Source organism: Notothenia rossii (assembly GCF_949606895.1).
Source record: "Notothenia rossii genome assembly, chromosome: 6".
Classification (NCBI taxonomy): domain Eukaryota; kingdom Metazoa; phylum Chordata; class Actinopteri; order Perciformes; family Nototheniidae; genus Notothenia; species Notothenia rossii.
In genome coordinates this window covers 66,347,387-66,361,598 of record NC_136909.1, presented here as the reverse complement: position 1 = coordinate 66,361,598, position 14,212 = coordinate 66,347,387, and the positions used below count along the sequence as shown (strand labels likewise).

The 14,212-nt window shown below is 46.5% G+C and overlaps 1 protein-coding gene across 1 annotated transcript in view; it reads left to right on the top strand.

Moving 5' to 3' along the window:
- cdh23 (cadherin-related 23) overlaps positions 1-14,212 on the top strand; it is a 225,637-nt gene that overhangs the window by 151,786 nt on the left and 59,639 nt on the right. Inside the window, exons 14-17 of the mRNA XM_079686560.1 lie at positions 2,625-2,689; positions 3,206-3,443; positions 11,470-11,575; positions 12,130-12,257. Coding sequence (XP_079542686.1) covers positions 2,625-2,689; positions 3,206-3,443; positions 11,470-11,575; positions 12,130-12,257 — 537 coding nt within the window. The remainder of the gene's footprint in view (positions 1-2,624; positions 2,690-3,205; positions 3,444-11,469; positions 11,576-12,129; positions 12,258-14,212) is intronic.

Sequence of the window (14,212 nt, the reverse complement as noted above, 5' to 3'; positions counted from 1 at the left end):
CAGGGTGTTGTATCATATTAGTCAATGACAATGTGCATCCTCCATACTTTATTTGGTATTCTTTCAGTTACTAAGAGGTTGGCTTTATGAATCCATCAGCTATACCTATTTGGCATGAAACTATTTATTCCAGCAAAAACATTGCAGTCATTTAAATGCTTGTTGTCATTGTCAGTGAGGTTATTAGACACATTAGTCAGGCACATTGCCCAGCTTTATTACCACGTCGCTTTTTTTTTTCCTAATTAAGTCGCACACTCACACTCTCCCTGTGCTCTCCACCTCGCCAACTTTTCCATCACCTCCAACTCCCCAAGTGAAAAAAAGTTGAAGCTCTCATGTCGATGGGGAACAAATGCATAATACCCTGGTGTCAAGGATCTGGGCCCATGGTCTTTAAGTTAGTTCAAATCCCTACACAAACCAATCTCTACCATTCATCTGCTTCGGGCCTTCTGTGTCTAAAGTTAAAGGTTTTTGGCAAGCAGTTGGCAAAAATGATTAGGGGGGGGGGGTTGTCTATCGTCTCAGTCTGTCTCACTCTCCTTCTCTCGGTCTGTCGTTATGGTGAAAGTGGCTCGGCCGCAGAATCAGTGGCTTTATGAGCTCCCAGGCTCCTGTCACCGCCTCGATAGCTGTCACGCTAACACCCGCGCCGCTATCATTGGAGCACTTATGGGCCTGTCACTCACCTGGGAGAGAGGGAGCAAAGGAGGGAGGGAGGCGTCGAGGGAGAAGAGTGTGCTAAGGGAGATATGTAGAGGAGAGGGGAGACAGAGGAGGAAGAGGCGGAGCTCGGGATGCAGGGAGGAAAGTGAGGTAAAGATAAAGAAGGAGGGGGATGGGAAAGGAATTCAAAAAGAGAGGGGGCGAAGCAATTGAGTGGCATTAAATGATGAGGTCATCGAGACATGACAGATAAAAACTCAAAGGTTAATGTAAGAACCTGACTGGAGTCCCAAACACCTCACATGTAGTTAGTGTCCCACTTTCTCCTCAAGATGTGCTTCAGTGCACTTGACAACAAAGCGAGGGCCGTTAGGACATTAAAAAGAACCATCGATTGGTCATACAGGACAATGTAGTGGGAGCTCCCTGAAATTACGGGCTTGAACAGCATGGTGTGATTCTGAGGAGGAAAAAACACATTGATAGCTCCAGCCGTTGTTCCATCTGTGGGAGGAATTAGAAATGGACACACACAAACACACATAACCATAAAGGTGTTCAATTTGAAATGCAAAGATAATTCCTAACAGATTGACATGCATCCACATTCACAGGCAAAAAAAGAGCACACTTTTTTACCTATTGGTGAATATAGATCACATCAGGCTTCTATCATTCACAGCCACATACAAACACTCACAAACCCTACACTCACATACCCTACACACACACACACACACACACACACACACACACACACACACACACACACACACACACACACACACACACACACACACACACACACACACACACACACACACACACACACACACACACACACACACACACACACACACACACACACACACACACACACACACACACACACACACAAACACACACACACGCCTACATAATAAGGTCGGTATCAGGGCATCAGTGAATCACAGTGCCCAGCACCGTGGTTGACAGAGCAGGCTGCAGACACGTTCCAGTTTGGCCCTTCAACTGACTGCAGAGCCACTCAAGTGAAACTCTATTACAACAGCTTCTCCAGCCACGATCCATCAGCCGCGACACAACAGGCCGCGTGTCAGTGCGCGGTGCACAGGCGCATGCATGTGCTTACAAAGACAGATTGAGGTTTCATAAAGTACAAGATTCCTGGAAGTGTTGCTCTTTATGTTGCATTCCTTTGACACCATTTTTATCTGCAAAACATATGACAGCAGTTGTTGCTGCTTTTTCAGGCGCCGTGTAGATGGTTATCAGATTACATCCAATCAACACCTCCGAGTGAGGCATGTCTTGCATGTTTTATCATAAAGTGGTACATTAAGTGACAGCTGTTGGAGTGAGACATTTGGGAAACTGAGGATAAAACTCAGTCATTGACAGGATTTTATGCTATTCTTACGTATGATAACTGTTAGTCTATATTCATTATTAATTATCATTAAAGAGATGGTAGTTAGGAACACACACACATATACACAGGTACACCCAAAGGTAAAAAGTTGACTCAAATCAATTTCTCCATCTGTGCATATGCTACCTTTTAACCTTTGGATATTTAACGTTTTAACTTTATAAACTTAGGTTAAGATCTACAAACAAATACTGTGAAGTTGCATTCCATGAACAACTTTGTTTTTCAATGGTTACATTAGGCTTTGAAGACAGCTACTCACAATTAACATTTAACATAAAACTTGAATAAAGGGGCCCTTTTATCCTAATTTTCAGGTTTCATATTTGTATGTTGTGCTCTACTGTGGCATGTTTACATGCTTTACATTTTCAAAAAGTGCTTTATTTTTCTTATACTGACTGTGCTGCAGCATCTCTCACAAACAAAAAATTCTAAATCGGAATGAGAAACACAATATGGATGTGCTGTAAAAACGTACAAGATAATAATGATAAACATTTAATTTCTTCGTGTCTTTCAGGCAACAGACGGAGATGCAGGCACTTTTGGGATTGTGCGTTACTACTTCAGTGACGAGCCAGACCAGTAAGACATGGCTACATGCTCTTAAACAGTCCACACAAACACACGCTCACATTAATTTTTCATTTATTTGGCCACTAGTGAACAATTATACCGCACAATTCTTGCCTCACAGCCTCGCCATAGACAGCCGAGCTACAATGATGGCTGGCGTTATTCTCTGTGCCTTCTCTCTTCGTGCCATACATTTACAGAAACACACACACAGAGAAATACACAATCACGTATTCTGTTCTTCATTATCTTTAGAAAAAAAGAACACAATCAGTTTGGCCCTTTATATATAGTCTATGGTTTGGCTGTTTACATTTTTGTTTCCCTGTCTCCCATTACTGAGCATTCTTACTTAAGATGGTAGAGACACAGCTAGAGAAAAGTCTCCATTAGGTTTATCTTTTATGATGGCAATAGCATTACATTAAAGTATTAAGTTACAATGACAAAAACATCTCATCATAACCCTCCACATAGTCTTTTGTAATAACCTGTCTCTAATTTCCTCTTATTTGCGTCTCGCAGGTTTTCCGTGGACGATGAGACAGGCTGGGTCATCCTGCGGGCCGCTCTGGATTACGAGCTGATGCGGCGCTTCACGCTGACCATTCTGGCGAGGGACGGCGGAGGTGAAGAAACCACGGGAAGGATCCGTGTTAACGTTTTGGATGTCAATGACAATGCTCCGCTCTTCCAGAAGGAGGCGTACGTGGGCTCCCTGAGAGAGAACGAACAGGCTGTCCAGCCGGTAGCACGCGTCAGGGTGAGGCGGGTTTAAAACAAGCTCAGACAAAGGCTCAGACTACTCTTGTTACTCAGCAGTTATCTGACCTGTTTATAGTGGATGTAATTTACCCTGTGAACATAGCCCTGTGACCGTCAGTTACTTTAAGACCAGTATAAACAATAATAACAGACCAAAATAAATGTACAACATTTCTAGACAGACATATTTTTTTTATTGATTTAAAGGGACAGTTCAACCCCATTTGGGGAAAAGAATATCCTTCTTATCTTGAGTACTTTTTGTCAATGTTACATTATTTTGGTGTGATTTGCCAAGTGTTGGTATGTTCTCTACAATAAATTGGGCTAAATAGCCCAAAAAATGTTTTTCAAGATTCAAAAACATTCAAGAGCAATGTCTCTTCCCAGAAATGATTACCCTGTTACTCAAGATAATCCACAGACCTTGTTTTTCTTTTCTTTTTATCAAACTTCTCCCGCCAACTGTTTCACTACAAAGCATCCAACTACTCATGGATGCAAATCTGTCCTTAACGGTGGGGGATGTTTGGTAGAAAGAAAATATTTCCTTTATGAAACCGCTCTAAACTGCATTTAAAAATACACTCATGCACATTAATAGGTATAGCAAACTGCAGAAAGTCAAAGGTGCCTGCCATAATAAAGTTTATACACGTTCACATGTACAGTACAGGTTTTCATTCATAACACTCCGTTCGATGTCTCACTATGGGATGCGCCTCAACGCGTATAGAAAACAAAAGCATCAATCTCATTACGCCAATCCTGATTGGCTGGTGATCTTGACGTCTACGTCAGGGAATCCACCCACCCTTTAAGTAGCTTGCGCTACGTCGCAGCGTCATTCAAACACCTCTTCTCGCTTCAGAGCACATCTCGAATATCAGTAGCCGGGCTAGCTTAACGGTCCACAGACTGAACCCAAGCTAACATTCGGTCGACGGGCGCTTGCCGGTTATTTTTTGCTTTGCAGAAGGATTGAACAACTATTAACACACCAGTTAATATTGTAATCTGCCCCGCAGTTTTTTCTTTCGAAATAACGTTAAGGTTTGATTTTTTTTCTTCAAACAGTAACATACCTGTTGCTAGTTTATCCCTCCGCGCCGACACCACGGCGAGCGAGGACAGACTCTTCTCTCCCTCACACCAGAGGAGACGGAGATAAGAAAGATATTAACACACCAGTTAATATTTTTTAAAGAAAAATCTACCCTGTCGCTTTTTCCTTTCGGAATAACTATAAGGTTGGATTTTTTTCGGTAACATACCAGTTACTAGCTTTTCCCTCCGCGCCGACACCCCGGCAAACGAGGATGGACCCTTCTCTCCCTCACACCAGAGGAGTCGGAGGCTCGGAGGCTCGGCTCTGCGGCTGCGGGTTTAAGATCTCGGGCACGGACTCACACCAGGTCTGCTCGTCCTGCCTTGGGCTGGAACACGCCCAGGAAGCTATCAATACCCCCGGTTCGTGCGGGCATTGTGCCCACTTCACCATCAAGAGCCTCCGCCGACGGCTAGCGCGCCAAGCTAGCCTGTCGGGACAGGACCTCTTCATGCCCGTTCATTCGCCGGCCGGCAATCGGGACATGGTGGCGACCGCCGCGGAGATTGAGCCCCGCGCTGTGTCAGGCTGGGGCTCAACAACGGTGATAGCCGCGGAATCGGAGCCCCGCGCCGTGTCAGGCTGGGGCCCGGTGACGGCAAGAGCCGCGAGAGCGGGGCCCCGCGCTGTGTGAAGCTGGGGCTCCCAACTGGACCTCACCGTGGTTCAACCCGCGGAGGATGTCCTAGAGCTGGATTATATGGATGAGGATGAAGAGGATGCCTCTGAGTTCCTCTTATCCGACTCGGATGAGCACGAAGATGACATCTTCGTTTCATCTGCCCAGGCTGCCAAGCCAGAGGCGATGTCCGCTCCCCCGGGCGAAAGCACACCAGCTTCGCCCTGCCTCAGTATTGACTTGCAGGCCGTGTGCCAACGCGCTGCGTCCAGGCTGGACATTCCCTGGCCTGAAGTGGCCAAGGAGACCTCCAGATCTCGCTATGAGGGGAAAAACTTGCCCCAAGCAGCGAGGATGAAGAGGCAGCTTCTCCCAGTCTTTCCAGAGATGCTGGACGAGGTGTCGGTCTCGTGGAGAGACCGCCCTTTCAGCAACAAGGTCCCAATCCACGGTGCCTCCTCTTTGGACTGTGACGGCATGGAGAAGCTCGGCCTGCTCCGCAAGCCGCCCATGGAGCTGATGGTGGCAGCCCACCTCCAACCGCGGCTGGCTTCGGCACCGAGCAGGAACCCCACGCTACCGGCAAAGGCAGACCGCTTCCAGTCAGCAATAACCGAACGAGCCTATAAAGCCGCAGCTTTGTCCGGCAGGGTGCTCAACGTCTCCTCGCTGCTGACCGCCTACCAGGCGGAGCTCTGCGAGGACATGACGAACAAACCTGAGCCTGCCTTGTGGGACGAAATCGCAGCGATCACGGACATTTGCCTCCGTGTGCAGCGCTGTGCAGTCCAAGCCACGGGCAAAGCACTGGGGATAATGGTGGTACAGGAGAGAGCCAGGTGGCTTAACCTGACGAACCTTCCAGACCGGGAAAAAGAGGACGTCTTGGACATGCCTATTTTTCCCGAGGGCATATTTGGCTCCGCTCTAGCTTCGATGCAGCAGCGGTGTGAATCCAAAAAGAAGGAGGATGAGGCTCTCCAGCTTTGTCTTCCCCGAAGGGTCCAGCCGCCGCCCTCAACGGCCCCGCGGCAGTCCTTCGCTCAGGCTGCCTCACGTCCTGCCCTTTTCAAGATCCCGAAACAGCAGAGGCCACAGCCCGCCCCGGGTCTCCAGCCCAGACACAAGGCGAGGACGAGCTGGCCAAGAAAGTCTCCGGTTCCGGCAGCAGCCGCTCAGGCACAGCCGGTCCAGACTTTCAGCCACCAGACGAGAAAGAAGAAGAGGGCGGCCTGACAGCCTCCTCTCCTCTCCTCGATAAAAGATCTGGAAGTTCCCTGTTCTCCAGCTCCAGAACACGTTCCAGTGTTAGATGCTCATGTGTTTCCGGGGTGCAACCATGCCCCCATCTTCCCGCCGCCTCGAGTGATGTCAGAACGTCATCCTCAAGTTCGCGCCATGAGGGAAATGGACTTAACATAAAAGACAGCAAGCTCCGCTGCCTGTTTAAGTCACACAAACACATGTCATCACTATTGTTTCTTAATAAATCATTTTCCACTGTCGTTTCCAGGCTTAAAGCCAAGGGCGAAGTCAATAAAAATGAAAAGAAAAACAATAAAAACAATAAACAGTCTGACGTCTACCCCCCTTCTAAGAGTGGCTGCTGCCTCTCTCAGAAGGCGGACGATGGACGGGGCTGTGAAGGGATCACAGAGAGCAGACGACAGGGATGTGACATCTCCACTCGCTTTGAGAAGCGAAAAGTGGGGGATGCTCACAGATTCTGCTTGGGTTTTCAAGACAATAGCACGGGGTTACAGAATCCAATTCGCTGTCACCCCCCCTCACTTTTCGGGCATTCTGCATTCGTAAGCCCGGGGAGAGTCGGCCCATATTCTGGGGCAACAGATTCTCTCGCTACTAGAAAAGAAGGCTATATCTATAATACCCTCCGAACAGAGTCAGAGCGGCTTTTATTCCAAGTATTTCCTCGTTCCCAAACGGGGAGGGAACGGAATTCGGCCTATACTAGATTTAAGGGCTCTAAACAAATATCTCAAAAGATACAAATTCAGAATGCTCACTCAGACATCTCTGTTGCGTCTCGTGTGCCAAAACGATTGGTTCACATCAGTCGACCTGAAAGACGCGTATTGCCACATCCCAGTACATTATCCACACAGGAAATATCTGAGGTTTGCCTTTCAGGGTGTCTGTTACGAGTACAGAGTACGTCCCTTTGGTCTGTCTCTCAGCCCACGAGTGTTTGTACGGTGTACGGAAGCCGCGATAGCCCCGTTAAGACAACAGGGCATTAGCCTGGCAACTTATCTGGACGATTGGCTCCTTCTCGCACAGTCGGAGCAAGAGGCTATTACGCAGACAAATGTCCTCGTAAAACACCTGCTCGACCTGGGTTTCGTAATAAACACAGAAAAGAGCATGTTGTCCCCAGCCCAGACTGTACTCTTCCTGGGCCTACGCCTGAATTCGGTGCCCTTTACAGCCCGCCTGTCAGCAGAGAGAGTGAAAGCCTACAGAGCTTGCCTCGATCATTTCCAGCCACGCGAATATGTTCTCTTCAGATCATGTCTGCGGTTACTGGGGCTCATGGCGTCAGCCATTCTGGTGGTACGACTGGGACGCTTACACACAAGGGAGTTTCAGCGTTGGGTAGCTGCCCTCAAACTGGACCCCGTGCGTCATGGCGCGTGGAGAGTGATGGTCACTATGAAATGCGTAATGGCACTGCGCCACTGGCTGCACCCGACTTTTCTAGTACGGGGCGTGCCTATGGGTGCTCTCCTATCGCGGAAGGTGGTCACCACAGACGCATGTCTGACGGGCTTGGGGGGTATATACGAAGGTCGACCTGTGAGGGGTCTCTGGAGCAGAGACCTCCAACGGTCACACATAAATTATCTGGAGCTTTTAGCGGAGTTCCTCACCTGAAACGCTTTCTGCCTTTTCTCAGAGGACATCATGTCCTCGTGAGGACAGACAACACGACCACAATATCGTATATAAACTGCCAAGGGGGTCTGCGTTCTCTCCAGTTACACATGCTGGCACGCAAACTGATCTTATGGAGCTGCAGACGTCTCCTCTCTCTGAGAGCGACGCACGTACCAGGAGTGATGAACCTCAGGGCAGACCTGCTGTCCAGAGGTGCACCACTATATGCAGACTGGACTCTACATCCAATAATTGTGAGTCAGCTGTGGGTGCGTTACGGCCGGGCAGCGGTGGATCTGTTCGCATCAAAAGAAAACGCTCAATGTCAGCTGTTCTTTGCAATGCGCGATTTAAACGCACCGTTAGGCGTGGACGTGCTCGCGCACGTTTGGCCTCCGGTCCTTCTGTACGCGTTCCCACCCCTGGCTCTGATACCCCCAACTCTGGCCAGAGTGAGAGAACAACGCCACACACTGATCCTAATAGCTCCACACTGGCCTGCAATGTACTGGCTGGCGGAGATATATCAGCTGCTGTGCGGGCAGCCGTGGCAGCTCCCGCTACGCAGTGACATACTGTCTCAGGCGGGGGGGACGATTTTTCACCCACACCCAGAGCGCTTGGCACTATGGACCTGGCCCGTGAGTGGTATAACCTGAATACAGTGGGACTCCCTCAGAAGGTGATAAACACCATTCAGAGTGCAAGAGCTTCCTCCACCAAGTCCCTCTATGACTGTAAGTGGAGGGTGTTTGAGGAGTGGTGCCTTCAAAAGGGACACATCTCTTTTCAATGTCCTGTCGGGGTGATTCTATCATTTCTACAGGACCTGATTGATAAACACAGAGCTTTCTCTACGATCAAAGTGTACCTGGCTGCTATTTTTGCATTCCATGTGGGCTTTGAGGGAAAGACAGCTAGCCACCATCCCTTGGTCTGCCGTTTTATGAAAGGGGCTCGCAGGCTCCTCCCTGTTTCCAGGTCACTGGTGCCCTTAAGGGACTTGGCAGTGGGTTTAGATGGGCTCACTCGACCTCCATTTGAACCCCTGGAAGAAGCTGACATGAAACACCTGTCACTGAAGACAGTGTTGTTACTGGCTCTGGCATCTGCCAAGCGAGTCAGTGACATTCATGCGCTCTCTGTACATCCTTCATGCACTCAGTTTGCCCCGGGGCAAACGAGGGTGTTGCTGAAGCCCAACCCTGCCTTTGTACCTAAGGTGGTTGGCTCATGTACCCCCATTGACATTGAGGCATTTCCTCCGCCACTGTGTTCCTCTGAGGAACAGCGGCCGAATTTGCTGTGCCCAGTCCGTGCTTTACGCACCTATATGGACAGGTCAAAAGAGTTTCGATGCAATGACCAACTCTTTGTATCCTCGGCTAACCCTCATGAGGGCAAGCCCGTTACCAGGCAACGGCTCTCCCACTGGATTGTGGAAGCGATTGCTTTGGCTTATACGAGTCAGGGTTTGCAGGCACCAACGGTCCTGCGTGCTCATTCTACTCGTGGACTGGCTACATCCTGGGCTTTGTTCAAGGGTGTTTCAATCCAAGACATTTGTGCAGCAGCGAGCTGGTCCTCACCACTCACTTTTGTCCGCTTTTACAGGCTAGATGTCTCTGCTCTAAGTGTGGCCCGCGCAGTGCTGGGCCCCGTGTTGAAACAGGGTTCTACCTTTTAAGTTCTGGTTGTTTTGGTGATTTTCGAGATAAGCATGTCTAGCAGTACGGGAGTTTCAATATCCCATAGTGAGACATCGAACGGAGTGTTATGAATGAGAACTATAGGTTACTTACGTAACCCCAGTTCTCAGAGTAACATGAAGTGAGATGTCTCACCAGACGGCCCTTCTTGCTAAGGCGAAGCGAGAAGAGGTGCTTATTTTGAATGACGCTGCGGCGTAGCGCAAGCTACTTAAAGGGTGGGTGGATTCCCTGACGTAGACGTCAAGATCACCAGCCAATCAGGATCAGCGTAATGAGATTGATGCTTCTGTTTACAAATGCGTTGAGGCGCATCCCATTCCCATAGTGAGACATCTCACTTCATGTTACTCTGAGAACTGGGGTTACGTAAGTAACCTATAGTTTTGCTGCCCTCCTTCCATTTGTTCTCTGTTTCTCTGTGTTACTATGTTCATGCAGCAGTGTGTTTGTGTGCACTGTATCCAAGAGGAACAGGTCAGCGCGGTGTGTTGGCCATCAGTCACTGCCAAACAAAAGGCAGAGGTACACAGGCACAATGGTAACTAATGGCTCAGCGTTTCTTTTGATTGCGCCCCGGAGAGAAAGACTATTAAGCCCCTCATGGCAGCGGGTACAGCAGTGGCTTACCCCGCCACGCTGCACTCTGGCGCTTGCCTTTGCATTGTGGGAGCTGAGCTGATGACTGGGCTCAACGCTTGGCTCACTGTGTTTGATTAGTCTGAGCTAACCTTAAACGCTGCTGATATTAATACGCCGCCCGAGAGGACCAGGGAAGCCAGTCGCACAATTCTGTGTCAGCGATTTTCCCTCGAAGCTAATACACACAAACACACACATATACTCTGAAAACCAAAGAGAGCAGGAGGGAAAATACTGATATTGATAGAAGTAGAGGATATGTTGAGAGATAAAGCAAGAAAGTGCCTTTGCTTTATTCTTTTTAGAAACAAATCCTTCTTTTATGGTCCTAATGCTTTCTAACAACTAAAACAAATTTCATTTTCTCCCCACTTCTTATTCCTTTTCTTCCTCGCCTATTGGATTTGTTGCCCCCTAACTCCTCTTACCTTAGCGGTAAAGGACCGTCAAATATGAGACTATTTGTTGAAATTGGATATAGGAAGGCAGTCTGGAAGAGAAAAGCAACAGTTTAGGAAGTTGTGGGGGAAGAAAGGTATTGCTTACTCAACACTTTGGCATGGCATCAGAGAGTAGAGATATGCGTGTTGTGGTGAGATACAAGTGAGTGTTTCTGACAACCTGTCCAGCCTTTAATGATGCCAGTGAGGCCCAGTAGACTCTCCGCACAGCCGGAGGACTCATGTTCAAGTTCCTGCCAGATCCAGAATAATGAGGGGGTGTCATTATTGTTGTTGATGTTGTTGTGGATTAGCCCCACAAAAGCATAGCTTCATCTATCCTCTGCCATGCTTAGCTTGTCTCCTCTCGGTTGGTGTTCCTCCAGCATTGACGCCCGCTTCACTAATAGCCAGAATCAGCTTTAATCTGTCCAACAACATGCCGCTGCTGACTGACAACCTCCTGGCTCCACACATATGCACGGACTCACCCGCTCACATGCTGTGCGAACGTACACATATAGATATTAACACTGTCTACTGCAGCATCTGTCCCCTTACACTGCCTGTCCTCATGTCTCACTCAAAACTCTCTGCCCACCCCACAGGCTACAGATGACGATTCTCCACCCAACAACTTCCTGACATACACCATCACTTCAGCCTCGGCCTTCCTCAATTACTTCAGCATCGTCATGGTGGAGGGCTACGCAGGTACTCTTACTTTTTGGAAACTGTCCACAATCTTTACTTTATATCTGGATAATGATGTTTAAACGAGTTCATTTGTACAACTCATATCAGTGATGTTGTTAGGTTTTCAATGTCCCCCGAAGAAGATGGTCATTTGGTTTCCCCAATAAAACGAGTGCTTTTCAATCAATTGTATGTTAGATTTGATATGGTCATAAATAAGGTTATGTATAACAAATTAAAATCCTGAATCTAGATTTAGAAAACGTTTTACAAAATATGATAGAATAACGCAGAGAGTCATCCACCACTGAAATTAGTTTAGTTCTTACATTTGTAATCCTGATTTCCATACTGCTTCACTCAGCTCTTACAAAATTGTTAAATATACTGTATTTAATTAGAGAGGGACTAAAAAAAACATTTAAACCTCTGATTTTAACTTGTATAAAAAAAATGTAATTCTATGTTTATTTTGGTTACCATACCATTTGCTAAAATATTACGCTGCAGGTCGAAGGTAAACATAAACAGCCCAAAATCCCACTTTCTATTTCTATCTCTCCTTCCATCAGTCATCAGTGTGACCAGGCCTCTGGATTATGAGCAAGTTCCCAAAGGGATGGTCTACCTGACAGTGATGGCTAAAGATGGAGGAAACCCCGCCCTCAACAGCACCGTCCCTGTCACAGTGGAGGTGATTGTAAGTACAACCCTGCAAAATATGCACGGTAACACTTTTAACATTAAACAACGCTTACTTGTTTTGACTGCTTTGTCATGATATGCAACCACGCCAAAAGTCAAGTAGCAGTGCAATTTTAAATGTGGAGTCAGCAGCTGCAGAAACAGAGCACCACCATGCAAGGACATTAGTCTTTTTTTCATGACACCTCTGTCATCTGCAGAACACTTTCCACCAGCCTTTGAGATTAAAATATAAACATTAGCAGTCTGCATTCATATTCCAGCTGTGAGAGAGCACTTTTGACAAGTGCTGCTTCTTTGTAAGTGAGAAACAACTCCCACAGGCTGTGGTCAAAAGAACAGCTCACCTTAAAAACAAATACTTGTCTTCTGTTCTCATTATAAATTACAACATCTGGTGTGTTAGTGGGAAGGTTGAAAAACACATTCAAATGTTGGATGTGTAGTTTAGGTCTCAGGAATGCTAATACATTTTCTCTACTGTTGTGTTTTATTGATTACATATCATTGTTACGTAAAACACCTATTCACAAGTCCTGCATTAACTTTAAAAAAGTTCATATTGATTGCATAGTATCACGAATAGCAAGTATTCCCTGTAGGTTGAAACCATTCCAGTGTCCTTGTTAATGTTGATGTACTGACAGCTGTTTTGTTTTTTATGAATAGTTATGCTACTGACATGGATCAGGTGTTAGTTTAAAGCGGCCCTATTATGCTAATTGTCTGCCTCTAATGTGACATGCTTTAATGTTCAAAAAGCTCTTTATTTTTCTCATAATACTTATTTTTACCCTCTGTTTGAAATCAGAGCCCGGTCCGCTCTTATTTGTTAGCTGGCTGGCTCTGTTGTGATTGGTCAACCGTTTAGAGATGTCCCGCCCTTCGCGTATCATGTACAATGTGGTGCAGCACTAGCAAATAGAAGCGCAAGCGTTACATAGTGATGATACTATGTTACCGAAGTTAATAAAAGAGTCCACTGGAGGCGTTTCAGGCAGGGGGAGAGAAACTCCCTTTGGAGGGAACTTTGGGATTTTAGCCTTTGCATTGACATGCACAAAAACCTATATAATAATAATAATACATGGGATTTTTATAGCGCTTTTCCTCATGCTCAAAGACTGCTTATATAACACAGTACTACTACTTAGACCTCAGCCTCCTATCCAGTGTCATTTATCATCATTGTTAAACATGTTCAGTTCATGGGACAGTCTATTTCTCCATACAGTCCCTTTATAAACACATACATAGCTAATTGTTTATACAAAAACAGTTTATTACATTATATACAAAACAAATAGATTGTCCTGCAGTTGACATAGTCGTACATTTTCATCATAAATAAATGTACTATTCTCCATATCAGTCAAATTATCTCTCGTTACCCGAATTCACTTCAAGGGATAAAAACGGATCCTTTTTTTATCAAGTCGCTTTAAACTTATGGTGTAATACTGAAGTTAGGCTCTCAGTATATGGCTTTTGTGTTTGATCATAGCCTTTCTGCAGGAATCCTATGCATCGTATGTTTTTTGGTTCAAGAAAGGTAGCCAAATAGTACCAAAAAAAAATGGTTTGTTGGTTGCTCTTTTCCTCTTAGCTGAGAATCTCTCCAATTTACACTTTCTTAAATATATCTTCAAGCGTGGTGTTTTTGCAGGAAGCATTTAATCACTCTCGGCACTGCAGCAGACACTCCCTGTGACCAATTCTTCACAGTATCCCCACATTCAAAGGCAACATCTCCAAACTTTTAAAGAAATCTTTAATCATTTAAGTTCCTCTCAGATGTAACGCTGAAATGTAGACTGAGACTTGGTAGAGGAACTAATGTAGCTGTTTCATCATGTGCACTGAATACAAATTAAGATGTCTTCATATTTATTTCAATGCCGATACCAGTGTGTGACAGAGTCAGCAGCCTCGTCCTGACCTTCACTTACA